Consider the following 25,904-nt stretch of genomic DNA (forward strand, 5'->3'; position numbering starts at 1 on the left):
GGAGGGGAGAGCTGGCACTGTGGGACACTACACTATCTGCTACACTGCGAAAGGACTGCTACTCCTCGGATACATCGGTCCGGCACGTCGTTGAAAGCTGGGCGGAGGGTGGAGGAGCTGCCAGTGGATGGGATTTGTGTGTGAGAGAGAGAGAGTGTGTGTGAGAGAGAGAGTGTGTGTGAGAGAGTGTGAGTGTGTGAGAGAGTGTGAGTGTGTGAGAGAGAGTGTGCGAGTGTATCAGAGAGTGTGAGAGAGAGAGAGTGTGAGTGAGTGTGTGTGAGTGGGAGAGTGTGTGTGTGGGGGGGGGAGAGAGTGTGAGTGGGAGGGTAGGGGAGGAGATTGTGATTCTCCCTCTACAATGTCAGGTTAATGTTTCCCGAGCCGGCGACGGACGGGTGGTGCTGCACGAACGCCGCCGATGCCGAGGCACCTGAAAGCCGGAGTTGCCAGACGGAGTAGTGAGTAGTGCAGGAAGGAACCGCAGATGCTGCTTTACACCGGAGAAAGACACGAAATGCTGGAGTAACTCAGCGGGACACGCAGCGTCCCTGGAGAGAAGGAACGAGTGACGTTTGGGAGTCGAGACCCTTCTTCAGACGGATTTGGGATGAAGAAGCTGGGATTGCAGGAGCGGACCTCGCCTCGTCCCACTGAGCACCGGTTACATCTCCCCTCTTAAACAATCTCCCCCCCCCCCCCCCCCCCCCCCCTCGAGCTTAGACCCTAATGTCCAAAGGTGTATCCCCCCAGATCCTGAAGCAAGATCATGTTGGAGTGTTTCTGGGCAGCTGTCTGTAGCCATGCCATCTAGACATGCCACCCGCGGGGCGCCGCCTTCCTCCAGGTTAAGTCGCAGGGTGCTATTCATCTTCAGCTTGTCCCTGTGTTTCACCTACCTGTGCTACAGCCTCCTGTACTGCGCCCACCCCGTCATGCAGAGACCCCTGGGCTTTGCTGAGGACCGCGCCTGTTACTTGCTGCAGCCAGGGCCGCCGAAGAAACTCCTGCACAAGTCACAGTATTGTGGCGACTCGGAGCAACACGGCCAGGCAGCGGTGGTGGAAAGGGACCGAGATCATGGCGCTCACCTCCGGGCTTCCCCTCCAGCCGCCGGGCCGCTCACCCAGGGGGCTCCTCACCAACAGGACAGGAGCGCTAATGGGACCTTCAGACTGGGCAACAAGCGCCTGCCCAGGGCTATCATCGTGGGCGTGAAGAAAGCGGGCACACGGGCCGTGCTGGAGTTCATCCGTGTACACCCCGACGTCCGAGCGCTGGGCACCGAACCGCACTTCTTCGATCGGCACCACGACAAGGGGCTGGACTGGTACAGGTAACGATGTGGGCACCCCAGCTTCCCCTGCCCCTCCCGCTTCCCTCTCCCTCACACCATCCCTCTCCCTCCCTCCATCTCCCCCTCTTTCTCCCTCCATCTCCATCTCCCTCTCCCTCCCACCATCTCCCTCTCGCTCTTCCTCCCACCATCTCCCTCTCCCTCCAACCATCTACCTTTCCCTCCCTCCCACCATCTCCCTCTCCCTCCATCCATCTCCCCCTCCCTCCCTCCATCTCCCCCTCCCTCCCTCCATCTCCCCCTCTCTCCCTCCCTCCCTCTCCCTCCCACCATCTCCCTCTCCCTCCCACCATCTCCCTCTCGCTCTTCCTCCCACCATCTCCCTCCCTCGCCCTCTCCCTCCCTCTCTTCCTCCCTCCCATCTCCCTCCCCCCATCTCCCTCCCTCTCTCCCTTTCCCTCCCACCATCTCCCTCTCCCTCCATCCATCTCCCTCTCCTCACCCTCTCCCTCTTTCTCTTCCTCCCACCTCCCTCGCCCTCTTCCTCTCTCCCTCCCTCTCTTCCTCTCCCTCCCACCATCTCCCTCTCTCCCTCCCCCTCTCCCACGGGTAAAGATGGGTACCCCTGTGGAAAATAAATAGGAATGGTTGTGGTGTGGGTCCGGCTGTGTGTGCAGAATGGGAATGGTATGGGAGAGGAACGGATGAGAAAGATTTCAGTACAGACGTGGGCAGGGTTCAGTGCAAGGAATGGGTAAAGGGTGGGTGTGGATATGCTGGGGCAGTTTGGTTATGGGATGAGAATGCTGATTGGCACAATGCAGATGGTGTGGACTTGATTATCGATGGGTATGGTCCAGGCATAGTTATGGATGCTGTATACCAGACCATTGGCACAGTCATTGATGCAGTATAGGTATACTGTGGTAAGCAAGCTCTCTGTGAGGTTATACAAGTCAGTATAGACACCACATGGATATTGGGTAGAATGGAACTGCAGAGGCTGGTGTATACTGAAGATAGACACAAAGTGCTGGAGTAACTCTATGGGTCAGACTGCATCTCTGGAGAATATGGGTGAAGTTTAGTCATCGATCACGGAAGGCATGGACTATGGTATAGATGTCATAGGATGCTCAGGGTTATAGATAGATAGATATTTTATTGTGTATTGTTTTGGCCATGAAGGTACAATGACATTCGAGGTTATAGGAGTATTTGCCAACTAGTACCGTGACCACAGACAAAATGGACAGGTGACGGGCATGGTTCAGGCACAGAATTGGCATGGTTTGACTTGGTTACAGCTGCAGTATAGTAACTCTATGGCATAGTTATAGTGAGAATGGGTTAGGTATCACCATGGTTAAAAAGCATAATGAATTTGTGATTTTGGAATGATTGCAAGTACAGTATGGCTGATAAGGGCAATAGGACTAAGGCTTGGGCATGGGTATAGATCTGGTGTGGGTATGAATAGACATGCGTATTGGCATTGCATTGATGATGTTACATAGTTATAGGTACTGTAGATATGCTATTGGCATGGTTAGCACAGCGCGGAAAACGAATGGGGATCACCGTATGGACCTTATTGGTATGGCACGGACATGGTAAAGATGCAGCATGGTACAGATTTGGGCACAATTATAGATGCCGTATCGGCATGGCAAGGGCCTGGATGGAACACAGAATGAACGTGGTTGAAGGCATGGAACGGGTTTGCCATCGACATAAACATAGGTGCAACACGGGTAGAATATGGGTCAGGGAATAGGTGCAGGATTGGCTTTAGCTTATTATTATCACGTGGACAGTGAAAAGCTATTTTGTGTGCTATGCAAGCAAATCATACCATACATGAGTACATCAGTACTGCAAAAGGGAGAATGGACAGAATGCAGTATATAACGTTACCGGTACACAGGAAGTGCAGATAAAAATGTATAAGGGCAGCAACAAAATACATTGGAACATTAAGAATTCATCACTAACATACGAGAGGTCTGTTTATATGGATTGGTTATTGCTGTCGGATAGTGTTCATCATGTGTGGTGATAGGCAATGTCTGAATATGTTTTGGCATTCTGCATGCACTGGAGTCATGATTCTAAATACAAACATGTGCATGATTGGGGTAGACTCTAGGTAGGGCATACATGGATATAAGCTCAAGATGGGTATTCCTTTCGTATGATTCTTGGTGCAGTGTGGCCCTAGTGGAGGCTTGGTCATATGCATGAAATGGCCACTGTAAGAGCATGCATGAAGGCATAGTATTGATACGGCATATAATTATTGCTGTGGTATCACCATTATATGAACATGGATATAGGCATTATATGGACATGGTACATTATGTTTCTGGGTGCAATATTGGCATGATACTGGCCTGCTTCCTCAGGCACTTGGTATGTGTGTTGTGAAGGTTTATAGACACAGTACTGACATTGTTTTGGGCATCATTATAGGTGTAGTCTTGTATTCAACATAAGTAGAGGAAAGTGATCTTAGTTGTGAAAGTCAAGAAGTAGATTCAGAGCAAAAGTGCTGGAGATACTCAACAGGTCAGGCAGCATCTGTAGAAACAGAAGCAGAGTTAATTTTCTGGTTGATGATCTTTCCTCAGAAACCAGCATCGCCGATTTTCTGCCTTAGGAAGTCATATCAATTTGTATAGAGACAGGAAACCGCAATAGGCAGTGAGATCAGTGAGTCAGGTATAGACAGCCAATTGATAATAGAAATTCAGGGCATGGCTTATGTCAGGAAACTGGAGGTAAAATGCAATCTTAACAGGGGAGTTTAATCCTCATAATGTCTGGGCAAATTGAATGAGTAGCAAGAGTATGGAAGAGTTTATAGATTACTTAAGGGATAGGAACAGACTGGTTTAAAGCTGCTATTGTGTATTCAGAATGGGTTAATTGATACGTTGATACTTAAGGATCTTTTAGGGAACACTGACCCAGTTGATACAGTTTAATATTAAAATTGAAAGTGATTTAATTTAATCTGGAAATAAGGATCTTAAATCTGAGTGTAGCACCCCACGAAGGAATCAGGTGTGAGTTGACAATAGTAGTAGTTTAGTTTATTTTAGTTTAGAGATACAACGCAGAAACAAGCCCTTCGGCCCACCAAGTCCATGCCGACAAGCGATCACCATAGACTAGCACTATCCTACACACACTGGAGACAATTTACAATTTTACAATTTATAATTTACCAAGACAATTAACTTACAAAGCCTGTACGTCTTTGGAGTGTGGGAGGAAACCGGAGCACCCAGAGAAAACCCACATGATCACAGGGAGAACGAACAAGCTCCATACAGACAGCACCCGTGGTCAGGATCGAACCTGGGTCTCTGGCGCTGTAAGACAGCAAATCTACCGCTGCGCCACTGTGCAGCTCTGGTAGGAAAACTACATTGAAAGGTATGAAAGTTAACTAGCAATGGTTAACTTAAAAAAAAAGAATATTTTTCTTACCAGCAATATGTTTTCTGTCTGTTAACCAATCTTCAATCCACACTGGTGGAAATGGCAGGTGGAAATATTAGAGCTCATCTGCTTTTGTGAAATAAATAAGATGTAGTTATTTTTTAAGAGCTGTACGAATGTGAGGTGTTTGCATTCAGAGGGCCCCGGGTGCCTATGTTCATGCATCAATGATAGTTAACGTGCAGGTAGAGCAGCAATTAGGAAGTCAAACATATGTTGCCTTTACTGCAAGAGGATTTAAGTACAAGAGTAGAGACATCCTGCTTCAATTATAATAGGGCCTTGAGGAGACCGTTTCTGGAAATCTGTATTCGACAGGGTGAACGTAACAGCCGATGTTTCCCCTGACTGGTGTGTCTAAAACCAGCGGGTCGCAATCGTACCATAACAGATCAGCCATTCAAATAAAGATGAGAAGAAATGTTTTCACCCAAATTGTAGAGAATCGTTGTAATTCTCTACCCTGGAGGACTGTGGATGCTCAGCTCTGATTATATTCAAGGCAGAATAAGGGAATCAAAGCCGAAGGGGGTCAGCGCAAGAAAGTGGAGCCGCGTGGTTGCCTGTGATGTTGCTACAATCAAGATTTTCATTGTACCTGTACCTCACTATACAATACACTTCAACCATGACTTCAATGAATGGTGCAGACCCAGATACGAAGGTTTGAATGCATATCCCTACTCCTATAATCTTATATTCTTACGTGAATGACGTGATACTGTTTATAGATACAGTCTGAGTATGGTGTGATCTTCGGATCGTTCACCTTGTCGTGGTGAAGAGGCTTGCGTGCCCCCATGATTCCGAGAGTGATGCCATCGGAAGCACTAGCTTCTGGTGGGTCACCCATGGCGGTAAGGTCGAGGGTGAGGGTCCGGACTATGAACGATCTAACCTACAAGGCCTCCACGGCGGACCAGGTGGACAAAGTTATCTTGAGCTCAACGGCAGTGAAGGCAGTTGATGGCTGCAACAGATCTATCAGCTCCAATCATCTTGGTTCTCTTGCCATTGGAATTAGTTGATTGATTTGTGAAGGACCGGGTCATTCTTGGAGTGCAACATCAAGTACATGTTAAACAGACACACACGCACAGGCGTCTTCGTTCTTCGGAACATAGACCATCATCCTCGACCTCGAGGGATAGCCATGACGAGTATGGTTAAAGGGATAGTATAGATATGGTATGCACATGGTTACAAGCATTCTCTGGGTGTGGTATGGAATTATTGTGATATAGTAGATATAGAATTGGAGTGGTATGTGTCAGATTACATGGTAAAGTATGTGCTTGGCATGGTAAGACAGAATGCGATACAATGTGGAAAGGACTTGGTTACACAAGTTCATAAGTCTTGGAGCAGTATTAGGACATTCGGCCCATTAAGTTTACTCCGTCATTAAATTATGGCTGATTTATCTTTCGTTCTCAACCCCATTCTCCTGCCTTCTCCCCGTATCCTTTGACACCCTTACTAATCAAGAATCTATCAATCTCCACTTTAAAAATACTCAATGGCGGCTTGCACAGCTGTCTGCGGCAATGAATTCCACAGATTCACCACAGATTCACCACCCCTTCTCCACATCTCCTTTCTAAAGGTATGTCCTTTTATTCAGAGGCTGTGCCCTCTGGTCCTAGACTCTCGCACTAGTGGAAACACCCTCTCCGTCACATCCACTCTGTCCAGGCCTTTCACTATTCGGTGTGTTTCATTAAGATACAGATGCACTCCGGGTACAGTGCTCATGGACGAATTATGGCCTGGTGTGGACAGGGTCATAGGTTCAGCGTGGACATAGTAATTTGGTTTTGGTCACAGTGTGGATATGGTGTAGTGTCCGTGTGGTTATAAATTGAGAATGGGAATGCTGTGAATAGTGTGGACAAGCACAGTGCATGGCACTGAGCTGAACAAGGGCAGAGTGTGGACACGGCCCATTAATACATCTCCCCCTCCAAACATGTTCTTTCAAGCCATAGAAGCTCAAAGCAGGTAAGCGGGCCATTCAGCCCACCGCATTCATGCTGACAAGCTGCTCAATCCAACCAAACGTTTGTACTCTGTTTATGACGTTTCGGATAAAGAATTAATGGCACTGTCAGGAAGAGTTGCACTGAGGGAATTGTGATGTCTACACGGGTGTGAAATGCATCTCTCTCCAGCTCTGAGATGTGGCCAGGTCTGTGTTAGTTTATTTCAAAGTGGCCACACTTCTTCCAGTGCCCACGGTATTTCGAATAAGTTTAATAAGTAGTTGATTGATGAAATAAGAAAGTTATTGCGTTTAGCTCAGTAAACTCTGAAAGACGCTCTAATTCTCTTCAATGCGAGTGTATGGAACCCGCCCCAAAGGGATGGTCCTTTCATCGATCTCTGTCACAGACATTCAGCACTGGAACTGAGGCAGGTCTTAACTAACCACGAACACTGGATGCAAAATAACAATTTTTGTTTGTGATTCAATTAATCTTGATCATTTACGTTCCAGCTCAGGGACACAGAAGCCTCTCATCAATTCTTGGCTTATTATTTTTAAAGCAGTAACACTGGAAAAAATATCCTCCTTGCGGTTACACTAATCCGAGACATGATCAATGAGAAATATACCATGATGTGTCACAATGACTGCAGTGAAAGAATTCTGTGACATTAGCTTGTTCCTCATTCCCTCCCCTATCTCTCCCTTCCTTCCGGCCCATTCCCCCAGGTCTGCATCTGTCCTCCCCCCCCCCCCCCCCCCCACACCTTTCAGTCATCATTCTCCCCTGCTTTCCTGTCTCGCTGAGTTACTCAAGCACTTTGTGTCTATTTCCTGTCTCCCCCCCCCCCTTATAGCTCTCACACGCTCCCTTTCCATCTCTCTCTCTCTCTCCCTTATTCCCTCCCTCATTCCCTCTCTATATCTCTGTCACTGTCTCTCGCTCTTTAACTATCTCTGTCTCTGACTCTCTGTCTGTCTGTCTGTCTCTCTCTCTCTCCCTCCATTCTGCTCTCCCCTCTTGCTCCCTCATTCGCAGATTAAGGCTTCACCTGATGCCCTTTTCAAAAATGAATGGTATAAGGTCACTGACAGATAAGATGCAGTGAATCCAATGAGTGACTAGGCTCGCCCTTTCCAGATCAGCAATTAGTTAGTTGAGCAAGAGAGACCTCGTGCCACTCTGCTGTACAGTCAGCTCTCTCCAGTATTCACTTCCTTGGTTCTGGACCAGCGAGGGGAAGCAAGACATTAACCCCAATTGGAGAAATGTTACAGGATGAATAACAGCTCAACCTTGACGCTGATATCCCCATGGACACAAGGGTTACTGACACTTGCTGCGAAACCAAGCGCAGGTTCGCCGATCATTTCGCTGAACACCTCTGCTCAGTCCACCTAATCCGACCTGATCTGGTTGCCAAACACTTTAACTCACCCTCCCATTCCTACATTGACCTTTCTGTCCTGGGCCCCCTCCATTGTCAAAGTGAGGCCCAGCGCAAATTGTAGGAAGAGCACCTCATATTTCACTTGGGCAGCTTACAGCCCAGCGGTATGAACATTAACCTCTAACTTCAAGTAACCCTTGCTTTCCCTCTCTCCCCATCCCAACCCCCGTCCCAGTTCTCCGACCAGTCTGACTGTCTCCGACTACATTTTATCTCTGTTTGCTTTGTTGTTCCCTTCTTTCAGCTAACAATGGTCTATTCTACATTTTCCTTGATCTCCTTACCCTTTGTCCTGTTTTCACACCTCAAACTTCCTTATCTATGTATCTCCCTCTTCCCTGAAGGATCTCGACCCGAAACGTCACCCATTCCTTTTCTCCAGAGATGCTGCCTGTCCTGCTGAGTTACTCTAGCATTTTGTGTCTATCTTCTTTCAGAGAAAGGCTGGAACGAAGAACAATACAGAACAGGAACAGGCCCCCACGGCCTACAATGTCTGTTCTGAACATGATGTCAAGTTAAACTAATCTTATCTGCCGTCACGTGATCCATATCCCTCCATTCCCATGCATATCCATGTGCCTATGATAAAGCCACCACCATATCTGCCTCCACCACCACCACCACCACCACCCCTGGCAGCACGATCCAGGCACCCACCACCCTCTGTGTAAAAAGAACTTGCCCAGTACATCTCTTTTAAACTTTGCCCCTTGCACCTTAAAGCTCTGTCCTCGGTGTTTGACATCTCCACATTAGAAAGAGGTTCTAACTGTCCTATCGTTGAGTCATAGAGAGTGAAAACAGGCTCTTTGCCCACACCGACCAAAATGTCCCATCTGCATTTGGCCCATATCCCACCAAACCTGTCTAATTGCTTCTTAAACGTCCTGATAGTCACTGCCTCAACAACCTCCTCTGGCAGCTCGTTCCATAAGACCACCAACCTTTGTGTGAAAAAGTTTCCCCTGAGATTTTATAGATCTTTCTGCCTTCTCCTTAACCCTACACCCTCTGGTTCTCGATTCCTCCACTCTGGGCAAAAGTATACCCAATCTATTTCTCTCATGATTTTGTACACCTCTATAAGATCACCCCTCATCCTCCTGCGCTCCAGGGAATAGAGTCCTAACCCAAAGCCGAGATCATCGACACCTGGCAACATCCTCAGTAAATCTTCTCTGCACCCTTTCCAACTTAACAACATCTTTCCTATAACATGGTGCCCGGAACTGAACACAATACGCTAAATGCGGCCTCTCCAACGACTTGCATGACAGCAACTATCTCCGCCTATAATTTGATACGCATACTTCTATCAGGTCTCCCCTCAACCTGGGAAAAGGAAGGATGATTACTGAGCCTCTTCAGGAAATGCAGTGAGTTTGCATGTCAGCCCCCTTCCAGACTCTGTGAAATAGGTCAGCCACTCCCAGTGCATCGCTAATCCATTTACAGAGTCGTGTTAAAATATATTAAAACAAAGGCATTAAACAAAGCAGAGGCCAGGCAAAGCAGACTAAATCAAAATGAAAGATATGTTCCTGTGCTTGGCGCATCCGTCAGCTTTTGCAGAGCAGTCGGTGGCCTTTGTTCTGCTTGACTCTACGCAGGAAATCAAATGAGCTACAAAGAAAGAATGCCTTTGTAAATCTACGATTATTAAAAAACATCCTCTCCCAGACAGCAGAATGGATTGCAATGGACTCTCAATGACTCCCTCGCAGTTTCAGGGACGGGAGAGTTGCTGGGTTGGACACACCTGACCCTCGCTCATAGTTCTCGGTGACAGATTCACCGACTTTGATTCGTAAACAACAACCCTCCCCACCCTACCCCCCCTCAATTCCCTCCCAAATGCCCCCACCATAAAATGAATTCACATCAGGCAACAAGAGAGATGCAAAGTGCTGGAGTAACTCAAGGGGTCAGGCAGCATCTCTGGAGGAAAAGGACGGATGACGTTTCGGGTCGGGACCCTTTCTCATACGCAAGAGAATCTTTTGGCACCGTGCCATCCGTACAGGTGAATGTAAAAATATGTGGGCAGTTGATATCATTGTTGGGGGTAGACACAAAATGCTGGAGTAACTCAGCGAGTCAGGCAGCATCTCAGGAGAGAAGGAATGGGTGACGTTTTGGGTTGAGACCCTTCTTCAGACTGATGTCAGGGGAGGGGGCGGGACAAAGATAGTAGGAGACAGGAAGCCAGTGGGAGAACTGGGAAGGGGGAGGGGAAAGGGAGGGACAGAGGAAGTTGGAGAAGTCAATGTTCATACCACTAGGGTGTAAACTGCCCAAGTGAAATATGAGATGCTGTTCCTCCAATTTGCAGTGGGCCTCACTATGACAATGGAGGAGGCCCATAACAGAAAGGTCAGACTGGGAGTGGGAGGGGGAGTTGAAGTGCTGAGCCACCGGGAGATCAGGTTGGTTAAGGCGGACTGAAGTATGATTATTGCAGGATTAATGCAAGCGGGGTTTGATAGTCGGTATGGACCTGATGGGCTGAAGGGCCTGTTTCCATGCAGTGCAGATCCATGACTAGCCACTCAGGGGTACATAACGGAAACCCACAGCAATATTCAATAGAGAACAGTGGGCTTACCCCTGGTGTTCTATTCAATATTTATTGCTCAACTGAAGCTCATCTGTTTACTTATCCCACTGCTGTTTGCAGAAATACAAACAGAAAATGTTGGAAACACTCAGCAGGTCCGAAGAAACGGCTTACATTTCGAGTTGAAGATCCATCATCGGTTCTGATGCAGAATCTTTGATGTGAAACATTGACTGTGTTTCTCTTGCAATAGATGCTTCCGGGACCCATTGATTGTTTCCGCATTTTAGTTTCATATTTCCAACGCCCGTCGTTTTTTTAAAATGTTCATTTCCTATTTGTAGAAGTTTGCTATGCACAAATTGAATGAAATGGCTCCAGCATTAGAATAGGTTCCACATTATAAAATAGATCATTAGCACCCAGGTATTTTTTGAATATCCTCAGGCTGAAGAAGGTTCTGTCAAGATGTCATCTCATTGATTTTTTTGTTGCAAAGCCCTTGTCATTCTTAAAATCTCTTTAGTTTAGTTATCTCTCGTTTATTTTTAGAGATACAGCGCGGAAACAGGCCCGTCAGCCCACCGAGTCCGTGCCACACACCAATCCCTGTACATGGTGGTTAGGTCGGCATGGTGATCAGCGGTGGAGCTCCTGCCTTACAGCGCCAGAGACCCGGGTTCAATCCTGACTACAGGTGCTGTCTGCACGGAGTTTGTACGTTCTCCCAGCATGGGTTTTCTCTGAGATCTTCGGTTTCCTTCCGCACTCTAAAGACGTACAGGTTTGTAGGTTAATTGGCTTGGTATAAATGTAAAATGTAAAATGGTCCCTGGTGTGTGTAAGATAGTGTTATTATGTGGAAATCACTGGAAATCAGCGCGGACTCGGTGGGCAGAAGGGCCTGTTCCTCGCTGTATCTCTAAACTAAACTAAATTAGCAGTACCCTACACACTAGAAATAACTTACAATTTTTATCGAAACCAATTAACCTACAAATGTGTACGTCTGTGGAGTGTGGGCTGCAACCGGAGAAAACCCATGCGGTCATAGAGAGAACGTACAAACTCCGTGCAGCCAGCACCTGTAGTCAGGATCGACCCCGGGTCTCTGGCGCTGTAAGGCAACAACTCTACCGCTGCACCACTGTGCCTCTTCTATCTAGGGGGTTTGCTAGTCTACCTCATGTACTTCTGTAGAGATTCCACATGGTCAGGGTAGCTTTTGATAATACAGCTTAAGAAACAGATCGAACCAATTTAAAACCCTCACATTATAACACTACAAAGACATGTGAGTATGTAAGTAAATTGGCTTGGTATAGTGTAAATTGTCCCCAGTGTGTGTAGTAGGACAGTGTTAATGTGCGGGCATCGCTGGACGGTTGGGCCGAAGGGCTTGTTTCCACCCTGTCTCTCCAAACTAAACTAAACTGAACTAAACTATAACCTGCAACTTACTTGTAATTGGCAGGCTGGTTCAAAATAATTGGGAGCCTGAATTCAACTGAACGCATTACATAAAAACCAAGAAGATAAGAAATAAGGAGAGGAGTCAGGGATAAATCCTCCTGAGCTGTTCTGCCGTTCAATAAGTTCAAGCCTGATCCTGTGTCATGTCCAGATTCATGTAGCACTTGATTCCCCTTGAGTCCGAATACGTTAACTTTAGCTTTCAATGTTAATTTGAATTAGTATTCAATAATGACACATGAATTAGGAGCAGGACCAGGTCATTTGGCCCCTCTACCATTTAATAAGATCGGGCCTGATCTGATCTGATCCTCAGCTCACTATTCTTGTCTCCCTGCCAGATTTGCAATGTCTGTACTTTTAATCTTTCATCTTTTAAGGCTACCTCTGCCTTAAAAAATATGAGGTTTTATTCCTGCCACCTTTTGAAGAACGAGAGATCCAAAGACTCACGACTCTGAGAAAAAAAAAGTTTGGCCTCACATCTGTCTTAAAAGAGTAGCCCCTTATTTTTAGAAAAAAGACACAAAATGTTGGAGTAACTCAGCGGGACAGGCAGCGTCTCTGGAGAGAAGTTTCTCTCCATCACAGGCAGCATCTTGCTCCTCTCCAGAGATGCTGCCTGTTCCGCTGAGTTACTCCAGCATTTTGTGTCTATTTTTGATTTAAACCAGCATCTGCAGTTCTTTCCTACAGCCCCTTATTTTTCCTACTTCTAGACAGTCCTACAATATGAAGCATTCCTCTCTCAAGACACCTCTTTCTTCATAACTTCATTACTTACGAACGTAGAATGTCCAATTCTTCTTCATAAGTCAATCTGTTCACTCCATCTAGTAATCCAGGATGTCTTCCCTGAGTTCTTTCCAATACACTAACATACTTCCTTAAATAAGGCGTCCTTCCCAGCTGTTATCAGGCAACTAAATCATCCTGCCACATCTAGAGAGCAGTGCTGAACTACTATCAACCTCATTGGTGACCCTGGGACTATCTTTGATCGGACTTTACTGGGTGTACCTTGCACTAAACGTTATTCCCTTATCATGTATCTATGCACTGTAAATGGCTCGATTGTAATCGTGTATTGTCTTTCCGCTGACTGGTTAGCACGCAACAAAAGATTTCCACTGAACCTCGGTACACGTGACAATAAACTACACTAACCAACCAGCAATATTGTGCACATTACTCAGGAAGTGGTCTCAGCAGCTTCGTAAATAACTGAAGCACAAGCCTCCCTGCTTTTAAACCATAGGACATAGGAGCAAAATTTAGGCTCCTGTACTTTTAATCTTTCATCTTTTAAGGCTACCTCTGCCATTATAATGCTCCGCCATTAGATCATGGCTGATCTATTTTTCCATTTTTGTAGGCATAAGAGACTCTAGCTGCTGGAAACTGATGGAGAAGAGTCACGACCTGAATCATCTTGTCCACATTCTTGCACAAATGGTGATTTCCTCCAATAGTATGTTTTTGCTCCCTCCATTTGTATTCAATCCCCCTTGCGATAGCGATAATACCTGTTACCTTTCTCAATGTTGCCCCATCTATGTACCATGAGTTAAGCACCCGGGCACCCAGGATGGCACAGTGACATAGTTAGTAGAGCTGCTGCCTCACAACCAGTGCCTCAGGTTCAATCCTGACCTCAGGTGCTGTCTGTGTGGAGTTTACTCGTTGTCCCTGTGACAACTTGGGTTTCCTCAAATTCCCAGATGAAAGGTTTGACCAACATATCTCGTTTAGTTTAGTTTAGAGATACAGTGCGGAAACAGGCCTTTCGGCCCACCAGGTCCACGCCGACCAGCAATCCCCACACATTAACACTACACCGCACACACTAGGGACAATTTTACATTTATACCGAGCCAATTCACCTGTAAGCTGTGGGAGGAAACCGAAGATCTCGGAGAAAACCCACATAGGTCACAGGGAGAATGTACAAACTCCGTACAGACAGCACCCGTGGTCAGGATCAAACCCGGGTCTCTGGCACTCTAAGGAAGTATCTCTACCGCTACGCCACCGTGCTGCACAATTTATTCATTTACAAGTTGATGCTAGCAAAGACAGAGTGTATTGCCCATTGCCTGTTGCCCCTGAGAAGGTGGTAGTGAGCCACCATCTTGAACTGCTATAGTGCATCTCATGAAGGCGCTTGCGCCGTGTGTGGTGGTGGGAGTGTCAGCATTTATACCCAGCAGTGATGTGGGGTCAATTATATATTTCCAAGTCAGGTGTATGACCGGGAGTGGAGCCTGCATGTAGGGTTGGTCCCATGCACCGGCTGTCCTTACCCATCTTTGTCGTAGAAGTTATTGCTTCAGGAAGTACTAAGAGTACTAAGAGTGGGTGTCACGGTGGCACAGCGGTAGAGCTGCTGCCTGACAGCGCCAAAGACCCGGGTTAGATCCTGACTACGGGTGCTGTCTTTACAGAGTTTGCACATTCTCCCTGTGACCACGTGGGTTCTCCAGCTCTTACGGTTTCCTCCCACACTCCAAAGACGTGCAGGTTTCTGTAGGTGAATAGGCTTCAGTAAATTTATAAATTGTCCCTAGTGCGTTGGATAGTGTTAGTGTGCGGGGTGATCGCTGGTCATCGCGGACTCAATGGGCTGAAGGGCCTTTTTGCTGTATCTCTAAAGTCTAAAAGAGCAGTCCAGGCAAGTAATTGTGATGCATTTTGTGAACTTAATGCGAAAAATTATGAACAAAATGATGAGAAATCTCTTCAATTGGAATCGGAGTCTCCACCCTGGAGAGGCGGATAAGCTGAGACACTGAGACGTGAATCGGGAATCAGAAGGGAGGGAAAATTACAATCATCAAGGAAGTGCCAGTGAGCAAGTGGTTGGAGTGAGGACTGACAAGTCTCCAGGTTCTGATGAACTTCATCCAAGTGACTTAAAAGAGGATCATGAGATAGTTAGACACAAAATGCTGGAGTAACTCAGCAGGTCAGGCAGCATCTCTGGAGAAAAGGCAGAGGTGACGTTTCAAGTCGAGACCCTTCACGGATCAGGTCTCGAATTGAAACGGGTCTCGACTCTGAATGTCACCTCTTCCTTTTCTCCTGCCTGACCGTTGAGTCACTCCAGCATTCTGTGTCTTCCTTCGGTGTAAACCAGCATCTGTAGCTCCTTCTTCCACATCAGGAGATAGTTGATGCATCGGTTTAATTTTTTTTTTAATTCCTATAATTCAAGGAAGGTTCCATAAGACTGGAAAAGACCAGATGTAACTCTTTTATTCAGAAAGCTGGAAACTCCAGGCTTGTGGGCTTAACGTGTTATGGGGAAAATGCTCGAAGCTATCATTAAACACATAGCAGCGCACTGAAAAAAACTGAAAAGGTACTCAAGCAAAGTCTACGTGGCTTTGTGAAAGGAAATTAATGTTAGACTAGTTTATTGGAGTTTTTTTTAAAGATATAACATGTGCTTTGGATGCACCCTATTTACATTTCCAGAAGGCATTTGATAAGATGCCACATCAAAGGATTATGCCGGAAATAAAAGCTTGTGATGTAGGAGGTTAAATGTTGAAGTGGATAGAAGACTGTCTGGCTTCACAGGAAATACAGAGTCGGTACAACTGGGTCTTGTTCTCGTCGACAAGGAGTATTGTGCAGTGCACCGCGGGAATTGGTGCTGGAGCCTCGACCTTCCATAACGTATATCATTTATTTGGTCAAAGGCACCAAAGGGATGGTCACTAAATTGATAATTTAGTTTAGTTTAAAGATACAACGTGGAAACGAGCCCTTCGGCCCACTGAGTCCGCACCAGGCAGCGATCCCCAGACACGAACACACACTGCACCACGCACACCAGTACGTTCTCCCCGTGACCCCGCATGCGTTTTGCCCGGGAGCTACGGTTTTAATAGACAATAGGTGCAGGAGTAGGCCATTCGGCCCTTCGAGGCAGCTCCGCCATTCAATGTGATCATCCACAATCAGTACCCCGTTCCTGCCTTCTCCCCATACCCCCTGACTCCGCTATCATTAAGAGCTCTATCTAACTCTCTCTTGAAAGCATCCAGAGAATTGGCCTCCACTGCCTTCTGAGGCAGAGAATTCCACAGATTTACAACTCTCTGAGTGAAAACGTTTTTCCTCATCTCCGTTCTAAATGGCCTACCCCTGATTCTTAAACTGTGGCCCCTGGTTCTGGACTTCCCCCACACTCCAAAGACGTGCAGGTATTTTTAGGTTAATTGGCGGTCACATGGAGAACGTACAAACTCCGTACAGGCAGCACATGCATTGCATCTCTGTTCTTCCTCCCTGAATGAGGGTCCTCACACTTTGCTATGGATCAGATGGGGATGTCAGCCTGGGAGGCAGAATGGGCAGCAAAAAAAACTGCAGATGTTGGAAATCTGAAATCAAAATATAAAAATATGGGAATGGAGATATATGGAACCTGTGCAGGCAGATGAGATTAGTTTATCTAGGCACCATGTCTGGCACTGACATAGTGGGCCATAGGCTCTGTTCCTGTGCTGCACTGTTCTATAGACTGCACAATGCTGGAGTAACTCAGCGGGTCAGGCAGCATCTCCGCAGAAAAGGAATAGGTGATGTTTTGGGTCGAGACTCTTTTTTTCTCCTGAGATGCTGCCTGTCCCACTGAGTTACTCCAGCATTTTGTATCTATCTACGATCTAGTCCGGCATCTGCAGTTCCTTCCTACACATTCTGTACTGTTCTCTGTTCTAAAATGCTTCACACACTCAGCAAGCCGGGCAGCGTCTGGAGAGAGGGAATTGTTTTAGATCGATGACCTTTCATCAGGAATGGAGTGGCCCATGCCCTTTGCAAATAGACTCTCTGCATTCTCCCTGCAGCTCACTTATTAGTTGGTCCCAAAATGGATACAAGGCCCCTAGTCCTTGCATCCAAGTCACTAAGCTGGTAAATGGATGAGGTCACTGTAGTGATCTGTGTAACACTGCACTAGCAACAGTCCATCATGTTGTCCCCCTTATTACAGTCTCAGTGGAAACTGATGATTTTGGATCCTGATTAGTTGAGAACAAAATATAGGCGGCACGGTGGCGCAGCAGTAGAGTTGCTGCCTTACAGCATCAGAGACCCAGGTTCGGTCCTGACCACAGGTGCTGTCTGTACTTCTCCCCGTGACCTGCGAGGGTTTCCTCCCACACTCCAAAGACATACAGGTTTGTAGTGTAATTGGCTTTGGTAAAAATTGTAAGTTGTCCCTAGTGTGTAGGATCGTGCTAGTGTACAGGGTGATCATCGATCGATGTGGACTCACTAAACTAAACTAAACTAAACTAAACTAAACTAAACTAAACTAAATTAAACTAAACTAAATTAAACTAAACTAAACTGACCACTCACCAGCATGTGTTAATCATTTTTAGCTACAGAGTAAAGTTCCCCCTACACTGACCCATCAGTTACAGTTTACAGGACAAAGTGAGGAGATTACTATCACTTTACTCCTGATGAGATTGCCATTTGCCTGGAGTTCAGTGTTAGTGACCTGTGAGTGAGTGGTAGATTCAAATCGATGGACAATGTAGCTTGTAGTGGCTAAGATCAATATTATATGGGGAGGTGGAAAGGCAGTAGTGGACTAAGGAGACACACAAAGCACACATGCACAAAACCTCTTTCTTAGTTGCTCATTGATCTTTGTCACAAACCCTCAAAGATCGATCACTTCAAATGGCAACCCTTCTTTCTGTATACACTAAGCAGACGGGAAGGAAAACAGTGCATTGGCCCTAATGTCAGAGCTTTTAGTGCAAAGATACTGTGACTATAAGGTGCCCTCATGAGACCACAACTGGATTAAAGTTGAATGTATACATGGGCAGGAAAGGTTTACAGGGATATGGGGCAAACGTGGGCAGGTGAGGGCAGCTTACAGCCCAGTGGTATGAATATTGATTTCTCTAACTTCAGGTATCCCTGGCATTCCCTCTCTCTCTATCCCTCCCCCATGCAAGTCACACCAGCTTCTTGTTTTCACCCAACAAACAGCTAACAATGGCCTGTTTCCTCTATCATAGTTATTTTTTTGCATATCTTTCATTCATTGTTCTTTATCTCTCTACATCATCGTCTATATCTCTCATTTCCCTTATCCCTAACCAGTCTGAAGAAGGGTCTCGACCCGAAACGTCACCCATTCCTTCTCTCCCGAGATGCTGCCTGACCTGCTGAGTTACTCCAGCATTTTGTGAATATAAACCTTCGATTTGTACCAGCATCTGCAGTTATCTTCTTATGTTACTCCAGCTTTTTGGGTCGATCTTGTGTAAATGGGGCAGCTTTGTCGGCATGGCCAGGATGGGCCGAAGGGCCTGTTTCCGTGGTGTATGACTCTATGACTCCAGAGAGAATTGAGACCGGCAGATATGCTGAAAAGGTAGGTTGATGGTATGCTGGATATATAAGACCGTGTTGGTGACATTGGCAGATGGGAAAGCTGAGCACGTGGGAGGGGACAGGGTTGTTTTGTCTGATGACCTTCACCTTGTCCATTCTAGCCTAAAGTGTTAGTGTGCGGAGATCGCTGGTCGGTGCGGAATCTGTTGGTTGGAGGGCCTGCTTCCACACTGTATCTCCAAACTAAACAAAACTCACCGGGTCAGGCAGTATCTCTGGAGAAGCTGATCTGAGTCCGAAGAAGGGTCCCAACTCGAAACATCACCTAGGCATGTTCTCCACAGATGCTGCCTGAAGTTCTGAGTTACCCCAGCACTTTGTGTCTTTTTTAAAAATATGATATGATTTACCCAGAGAGTATGTGAAACAAAGTTTTTCACTGTACCTCAGTGCACATGGAATACCTGCATGCCAGCAGACTTACCTTGTGAATCCTAACAGCAGATCGTCGAGGTATAAATACTTTACATTATTTGACAACAACGCATCACGCTATATAAATAGATTATAGCTGGGTATTTATTCCACTTGTGAAACAGACTCTTGTCAGTTGCAACTTCGTTGCTTGGGTTTGACAAGATTTCTTCAACCTCCGGATGAAACATTACTTTTGCTGTTTCCCAGTTAGCGGGCAGTTCATCCTGTCAATGCTTTCAATCGCTCACGATCTTCTAATGCTATAATTGGCATCATCAAGTGAGCCATTTTCCTCCGCTTTCACAACAGCAGCTCCTACTTGTTCTGTTAATTGGAAGCTACATCAGGGCACTATTCAGATCATTAAATTGCAGAAGAACTTATTTTGCTCACTAACCCCCAGTCTACCAATTCTATAAACTGTGCAATTTACTGCTTCATTCATTGGTTTATTCCCTGATGTTCCTGCTGTTAATGCTCTATCGCACACTGTCTCACGCTGCCTCGGCAAGGCCAGCAGCATAATCAAGGACGAGTCGCACCCCGGCCACTCCCTCTTCTCCCCTCTCCCATCAGGCAAGAGGTATAGAAGTGTGAAAACGCACACCTCCAGATTCAGGGACAGTTTCTTCCCAGCTGTTAATCAGGTAACCAGCATCTAGAGAGTGGTCCTGAGCTAACATCTTCCTCATTGGAAACCCTCAGATCGGACTTTATCTTGCACTAAACATTATTCACGTTATTTACTTTATCGTGCATCTGTACACTGTGGGTGGCTCGATTGTAATCATGTATTGTCTTTCCGCTGATTGGTTAGCTCGCAACAAAACCTTTTCACTGTACCATTCCCACACGCGACAATAACCTAAACTCAAACTCAGACTCAAACCCCTTCCTGGCAGGTCGAATAAGCCACCCTTGCCCAGTACGTCCAAACCCACCCAGATCTCTGCCCCAGAGTGGGTACTTTGTTCAATTCAGCTCATGGTGCAGGCACAGTGCACCCACTTTCTGCACTCACTCCTGAAATCAACACACAGTTCCCACATCCCTGCATTCATGCCCAGCATTTTGCACTCATTCCCAGACTCTCATCCTCCCGGAATCCAGCACTGTTCCCAGAATGACTCTCCCAATCCAGAATCTTGTATTCACCTTCAGACTGAGAATCATCCCTTTCTCCATCAACCGTTCCCACAACCCGCCCCCCCCCCAGCCATTCCTGCACTCCCCACCCATTCCTTTACTCCATCTCCCTGTCCCTCTCCCCCTCTCTTTTTTTTTCCCATTCCAAGAACTTTATTCAACAAATACATAATACAGTGTGCCAAAAAGTAAATAAACACTCAATGGTCACAATACATCAATCAATCATTACAGTACAATGGTGCAATCTCTATTTACAATAGCCTCTCTCTCTCTCTCTCTCTGTCTGTCTGTCTCTCTCTCTCTCCGTCTGTCTCTCTCCCCCTCTTATTCTCTCTCTCCCTCCCATTCTCTCTCTCTCCCTCCCTCTCCGCCTCTCTCTCTCTTCATTTATTACCACACATTCACCCAAAGCCCCAATGACTCCAACAACCTACCCATCCAGCACACCAGTATCATCCACCCTGTTAATCCCCCCACATGCAAGCCTCACCTGCCCTCATCCTGCTGTTCCCCGCCTTCACTAACATTTGAGGGGGAAGTCCCACAGTCGCTTCAGAGATCTACAGATGAGATGTTTGACACGTTTGCACCATCCATGGCCCCCCAACTCCAGACCCCAACCTGCCCTCTCCTTATCCACACCTCCCGCTCCAAGTCATAGATCAGCACTCTGGTTGGCAATTCCAGTGGGACCTCCTCTGTAATTATATATATTACTCACACTTACAACATTAATCAATGATAAGTTAACACTATGATAATTACAGGGCTATATCTCATAATGTGATACAGTCTCTATCCACTGGGTGATCCCACGATATCTATCCTTGAGGGCTGGATGCATCAGCTTGGTTTAGATTGGTTCTCCCCTCTTTCTTTATTGTTGGTGATCCTCATATCGTTCGTGTAACATTGTGTTGAGGCACAGCCACGGTTAGCTTGCATGACAACATTTTGAGTCGTACTCAATGGGCAGCCTTTAAGGAAGAGATGGTTCAAGTACAGTCAAGGCATGTACCGTGAAGGACCAAGTAAATGCAAGTAAATCAGGAGCTGACAAGAAAGGCGCCAAGTAAGATGAAGCATAAAGAACCTTGTGTACAGCAAGTATTGGTTGCAAGTACCGGGGGAATAAGGCTGACTGCAAAAGAGACAGAAAGAATGAATATCAAAATAAGAGGCAATGAGGGGCCGGCAGAGCAGCACAGTGTAGAGCTGCTGCCTTACAGCGCCAGAGATCCGGATTCAATCCTGCCTATGGGTGCTGTCTGTAAGGAGTTTGTACTTTCTCCCCGTGACTGCATGGGTTTTCTCCGGGTGCTCTGGTTTCCTCCCACACTCCAAAGACGTACAGGTTTGTAGGATAATTGGCTTCAGTAAAATTGAAATTTATCCCTGGTGTGTTGGATAGTGCTAGTGTATGGCATGAGCGCTGGTCGGCGTGGACTCGGTGGGCCAAAGGGCTTGTTTCTATAAAGCGCTGTATCTCTAATGTCTAAACTCTATAGAGAGACGACATGTGAAAAGATGGGCTGCCACCGCAAATGGAAATTCAAAAGTGTTCTATGGGCACATAAACAGTGGAAGGATAGTATAGTGTGGACTGGGATCTACTGAGGAGAGAAATGGAAGTTTGTACATGGGTGCTGAGGCACTGTTAAGATATTAAATGAGTATTTATCATCTATCTTCATCAGGGAACAGGGAAGAAGTAACAGTGAAGGAGAAGGTAGTTGAAGCCACTCGATGGGTTAAGAATGATAGCTCAGAGCTATTAGAAATATTGGCTGAACTTAAAAGTAAATAAGTCACCAGCACTCCATGGGATATTTCATAGAATTTCCCAAGGAAGTTCGGGAAGAAATTGTTGGACAACAATCCAAAATCTTCCAATGTTACAGGGTGATGATGACAGGAGTTTGGAAACTGCAAATGTTACTCACTTATTCAATGAAAGGAATCAGGATAAACCCCACAACAACAGGTCACTCCGTTTAACCTCGATGGTGGGAAAGCTGCTTGAAACATTGACCAGTATCTGTGGAGGCAAAGGGATGGTTGATGTTCCGGTTCGATTCCCTGTAGAAGGATTGATGCAGGGTCTCGCCCCGACATGTCGACTGTCTCTTTGTCTCTACAGATGCTGCCTGACCTGCTAAGTTCTTCCAACACCTTATCTTTAGCTGCAGATTCCGACTATTGTGCTTCCAGGAATTAATAGTCACTTGGAGGAAAATCAATTGAGGCAAATCAGCTGACAATTTTTATGGTCAATTCAAAGATCTTATAGAAACACATAAAATTCTTAAGGGATTGGACAGGCTAGATGCAGGGAAAATGTTCCCGATGTTGGGGGAGTCCAGAACCAGGGGCCACAGTTTAAGAATAAGGGGTAGGCCATTTAGGACCGAGGTGAGGAAAACCTTTTTCACCCAGACAGTTGTGAATCTGTGGAATTCTCTGCCACAGAAAGCAGTGGAGGCCAATTCACTGGAAGTTTTCAAGAGAGATTTAGATATAGCTCTTAGGGCTAACGGAATCAAGGGATATGGGGAAAAAGCAGGAACAAGGTACTGACTTTGGATGATCAGCCATGATCATATTGAATGGCGGTGTTGGCTCGAAGGGCTGAATGGCCTAGTCCTGCACCTATTTTCTAAGTTTCTATGTTTATTTAACCTGTTAGGAATCTAGTAAGAACTGACTGCAAATGTGGTGGAGGTAGGTTTCACTGTGGCCTTTAAAAGGGAAATGGATAAATAAATATATGGTGGAGAAAGATTTGCAAGTGGACAGAGAAAGGGCAGTAGGTAGAACGAGTGAGTAGCTCTGGCAGAGAGCTAGCATGGATGTTAAGGGCTGAATGGTCTTCCTGTTCTGATCTGATCGTTCTCTGATCCCACGATTCTCAGATTCTATATTGGGTACTGTAAGCACTGTTAGTTCCAATGAACATTTTGATTCACTCCCATCATCTGGGATCCAGTTGATCAAATCAGTTCCATTCACTCCCACAGCACATCATGTGGGGCCACATTTAGAATATTGTGTTCAGTTCTGGGCACCATGTTACAGGAAATATGTTGTCAAGTTGGAAAGAGTACTGAGAAGATTTACGAGGATGCTGCCAGGACTCGAGGGTCTGAGCTACAGGGAGAGGTTGAGCAGGCTTGGACTCCATTACTTGGAGCGCAGGAAGATGAGGGGTGATCTTATAGAGGTGTGTGAAATCATAAGAAGAATAGATCAGGTAGACATGCAGAATCTCTTACTCAGAGTGGGGGAATCGAGAACAGTAGACATAGGTTTACGGTGAAGGGGCAAGGGTTTAATAGGAATCTGAGGGGTAACTTTTTCACACAAAGGGTGGTGGGTGTATGGAACGAGCTGCCAAAGGAGGTACTTGAGGCAGGGACATTTAAGAAACAATTAAACAGGTACATGAATAGGACAGGTTTAGAGGGGTATGGGCCAAATGCAGGAAAGTAGGACTAGTGTAGATGGGACATGTTGGTCGGTGTGGGCGAGTTGGGCCAGAGGACCTGTTTCCACGCTGTGTGACTCTATTACTCTATCCCACTGGGCCAATTGAATTCCCAAGCAACCAATTTGTTAAAGGTTGCATCCTGCAACGTCCTACTCTGTTTCCACCTGCTGTATAGCTTCTCTATGGGCCCAACCTTCTCCATTTCACTTCCAATATAAAATATTCCAATTGGCCACCATTTATCTCATTCACTTCCATTTCGCAGAATCTTCATAAGTTCATAAGTGTTAGGAGCAGAAGTAGGCCATGCGGCCCATCAAGTCTATTCCGCCATTCATTCATGGCTGATCTATCTTTCCCTCTCCACCTCATTCTCCTGCCTTCGCCCCATAACCCCTGACACCCTCACTAATGAAGAATCTATCAATCTCTACCTTAACTTGACTTGGCCTCCACAGGTCAAGTGGCAATGAATTCCACAGATTCACCACCCTTTGACTCAAGAAATTCCTCTTCTTCTCCTTCTTAAAGGTACGTCTTTTTATTCTGAGGCTATGGCCTCTGGTCCTAGACTCGATTATTAGTGGAAACATCCTCCCCACGTCCACTCTATCCAGGCCTTTCACTATTCGGGGGTAAGTTTCAATGAGGTCGCCCCTCACTCATCCTTCTAAACTCCAGCAAGTATAGGCCCAGTGCCGACAAGCGCTCATCGTGTGTTAACCCGATCATTCCTGGGACTTCATGGAAGAAACTTCACCCAGTCACTCATATTAGGAAGAATTTCAATGGATCAAGCCCCTTCCCATTTATCCTCATTAAAAAATCCATATGGATCAAAACTACCACATTCTCTCTTACGGTAAGGAATCAGGATGCATCACATCACTTGTTGTTGGACCCCAAATGGAGAAGTTTAGCCAACCATCATTAAATCTTGGTTCACGATTTAACATGCATTTGTTATATGTTCGACTATGAACATGTATTATGTTCACTTGGGAACGTAATGAGAAAGACAGGTGCACCAAAGTCTTTGTGTGTGGGCATAGCAGTGTCCACACACAGCAAGCAAACCTCAAAATAGAAACAATTAAATCAAAAAATGCTGATTAAATATTCTCTCTTATCAGGATTTTGAGATCCGTGCACCATCTATTTTGAGCACTGTTGCAGAGTGAAGAATGTGCCAATAGATTCACAGCTTTCACATAAAGCTCACTACTTTGCACCATTTCTATTTTATTCTTTAATTGTATTAAAATGAGATAGGCAGTGTGGGCAGATGCACTCGTTGTAGCTGGTTTAGAAATATTTGATCCTAATTCCCAACCTCTGTGTTAACGTTGAGTTATGTTTAATCTGAATTGAAGGCGATCCATGGTCTCCTTGGATGAGCTGGTCTCTGTGTCAGCTTTATTTTAATTGGGAAGCAGAGAGAACATCTCCTCTGGCAACAGAACATTCCCAGAATTTCTTATATTCGGGCTGGGAGCCTGGCACTCCATGCGACGTACAACACACACCCCTAATGTTCCTTCTGTTGCAAAGCCTGGCAGTATATAATTCAACAGCTCTGTGTACAATGCACTTCTCAGTATGGGACCTATACCATGTATCTAAAGTCATGGAGTCATACAACATGGAACCAGGCCCTTTTGCTCAATTTTGAGTAATTCGGCATGGAAACAGGCCCTTTGGCCCAACTTGTTTATACCAACCAAGATGCCCCAGCTACGTTAGTCCCACCTGCCTGCGATTTGGCCCAAGTCCCTCTAAACCTTTCCTATCCATCTACCTGTCCAAATGTCCTTTAAATGTTGTAATAGAACATCCCTCAACTACCTCCTCTGGCAGCTAGTTCCATACACCCACCACCCTCTGTGGTGTGGAAAAAGTTGCCACTCAGATTCCTTTTAAACCTATGTTCTTTTTATGCACCTCTCTATAAGATCACGCCTCATCCTCCTGTGACCCAAGCGATAAACCTCTAGAGCCCAGGCCCTCAAGTCTTGGCAACATCCTTGTAATTCTTCTCTGCATGCTTTCCAGCTCAACAATATCCTTCCTATAGAAGCATAAGCAAAACTGAACACAATATTCCAAACGTGGCCTCAAATCTTATCAAAGCACCAGAATTTTTATAG

General features: G+C 46.0%; 1 protein-coding gene across 1 annotated transcript in view; it reads left to right on the forward strand.

The window, feature by feature from the left end:
• The first annotated feature begins 727 nt into the window (after window positions 1-727).
• The window catches only part of LOC144604249 (heparan sulfate glucosamine 3-O-sulfotransferase 2-like), a 77,428-nt gene continuing 52,251 nt past the window's right edge, over window positions 728-25,904 (forward strand). The window contains exon 1 of the mRNA XM_078418482.1: window positions 728-1,333. Coding sequence (XP_078274608.1) covers window positions 801-1,333 — 533 coding nt within the window. The 5' untranslated portion in view covers window positions 728-800. The remainder of the gene's footprint in view (window positions 1,334-25,904) is intronic.

The sequence above is a fragment of the Rhinoraja longicauda genome, chromosome 21 (assembly GCF_053455715.1).
Source record: "Rhinoraja longicauda isolate Sanriku21f chromosome 21, sRhiLon1.1, whole genome shotgun sequence".
Classification (NCBI taxonomy): Eukaryota; Metazoa; Chordata; class Chondrichthyes; order Rajiformes; family Arhynchobatidae; genus Rhinoraja; species Rhinoraja longicauda.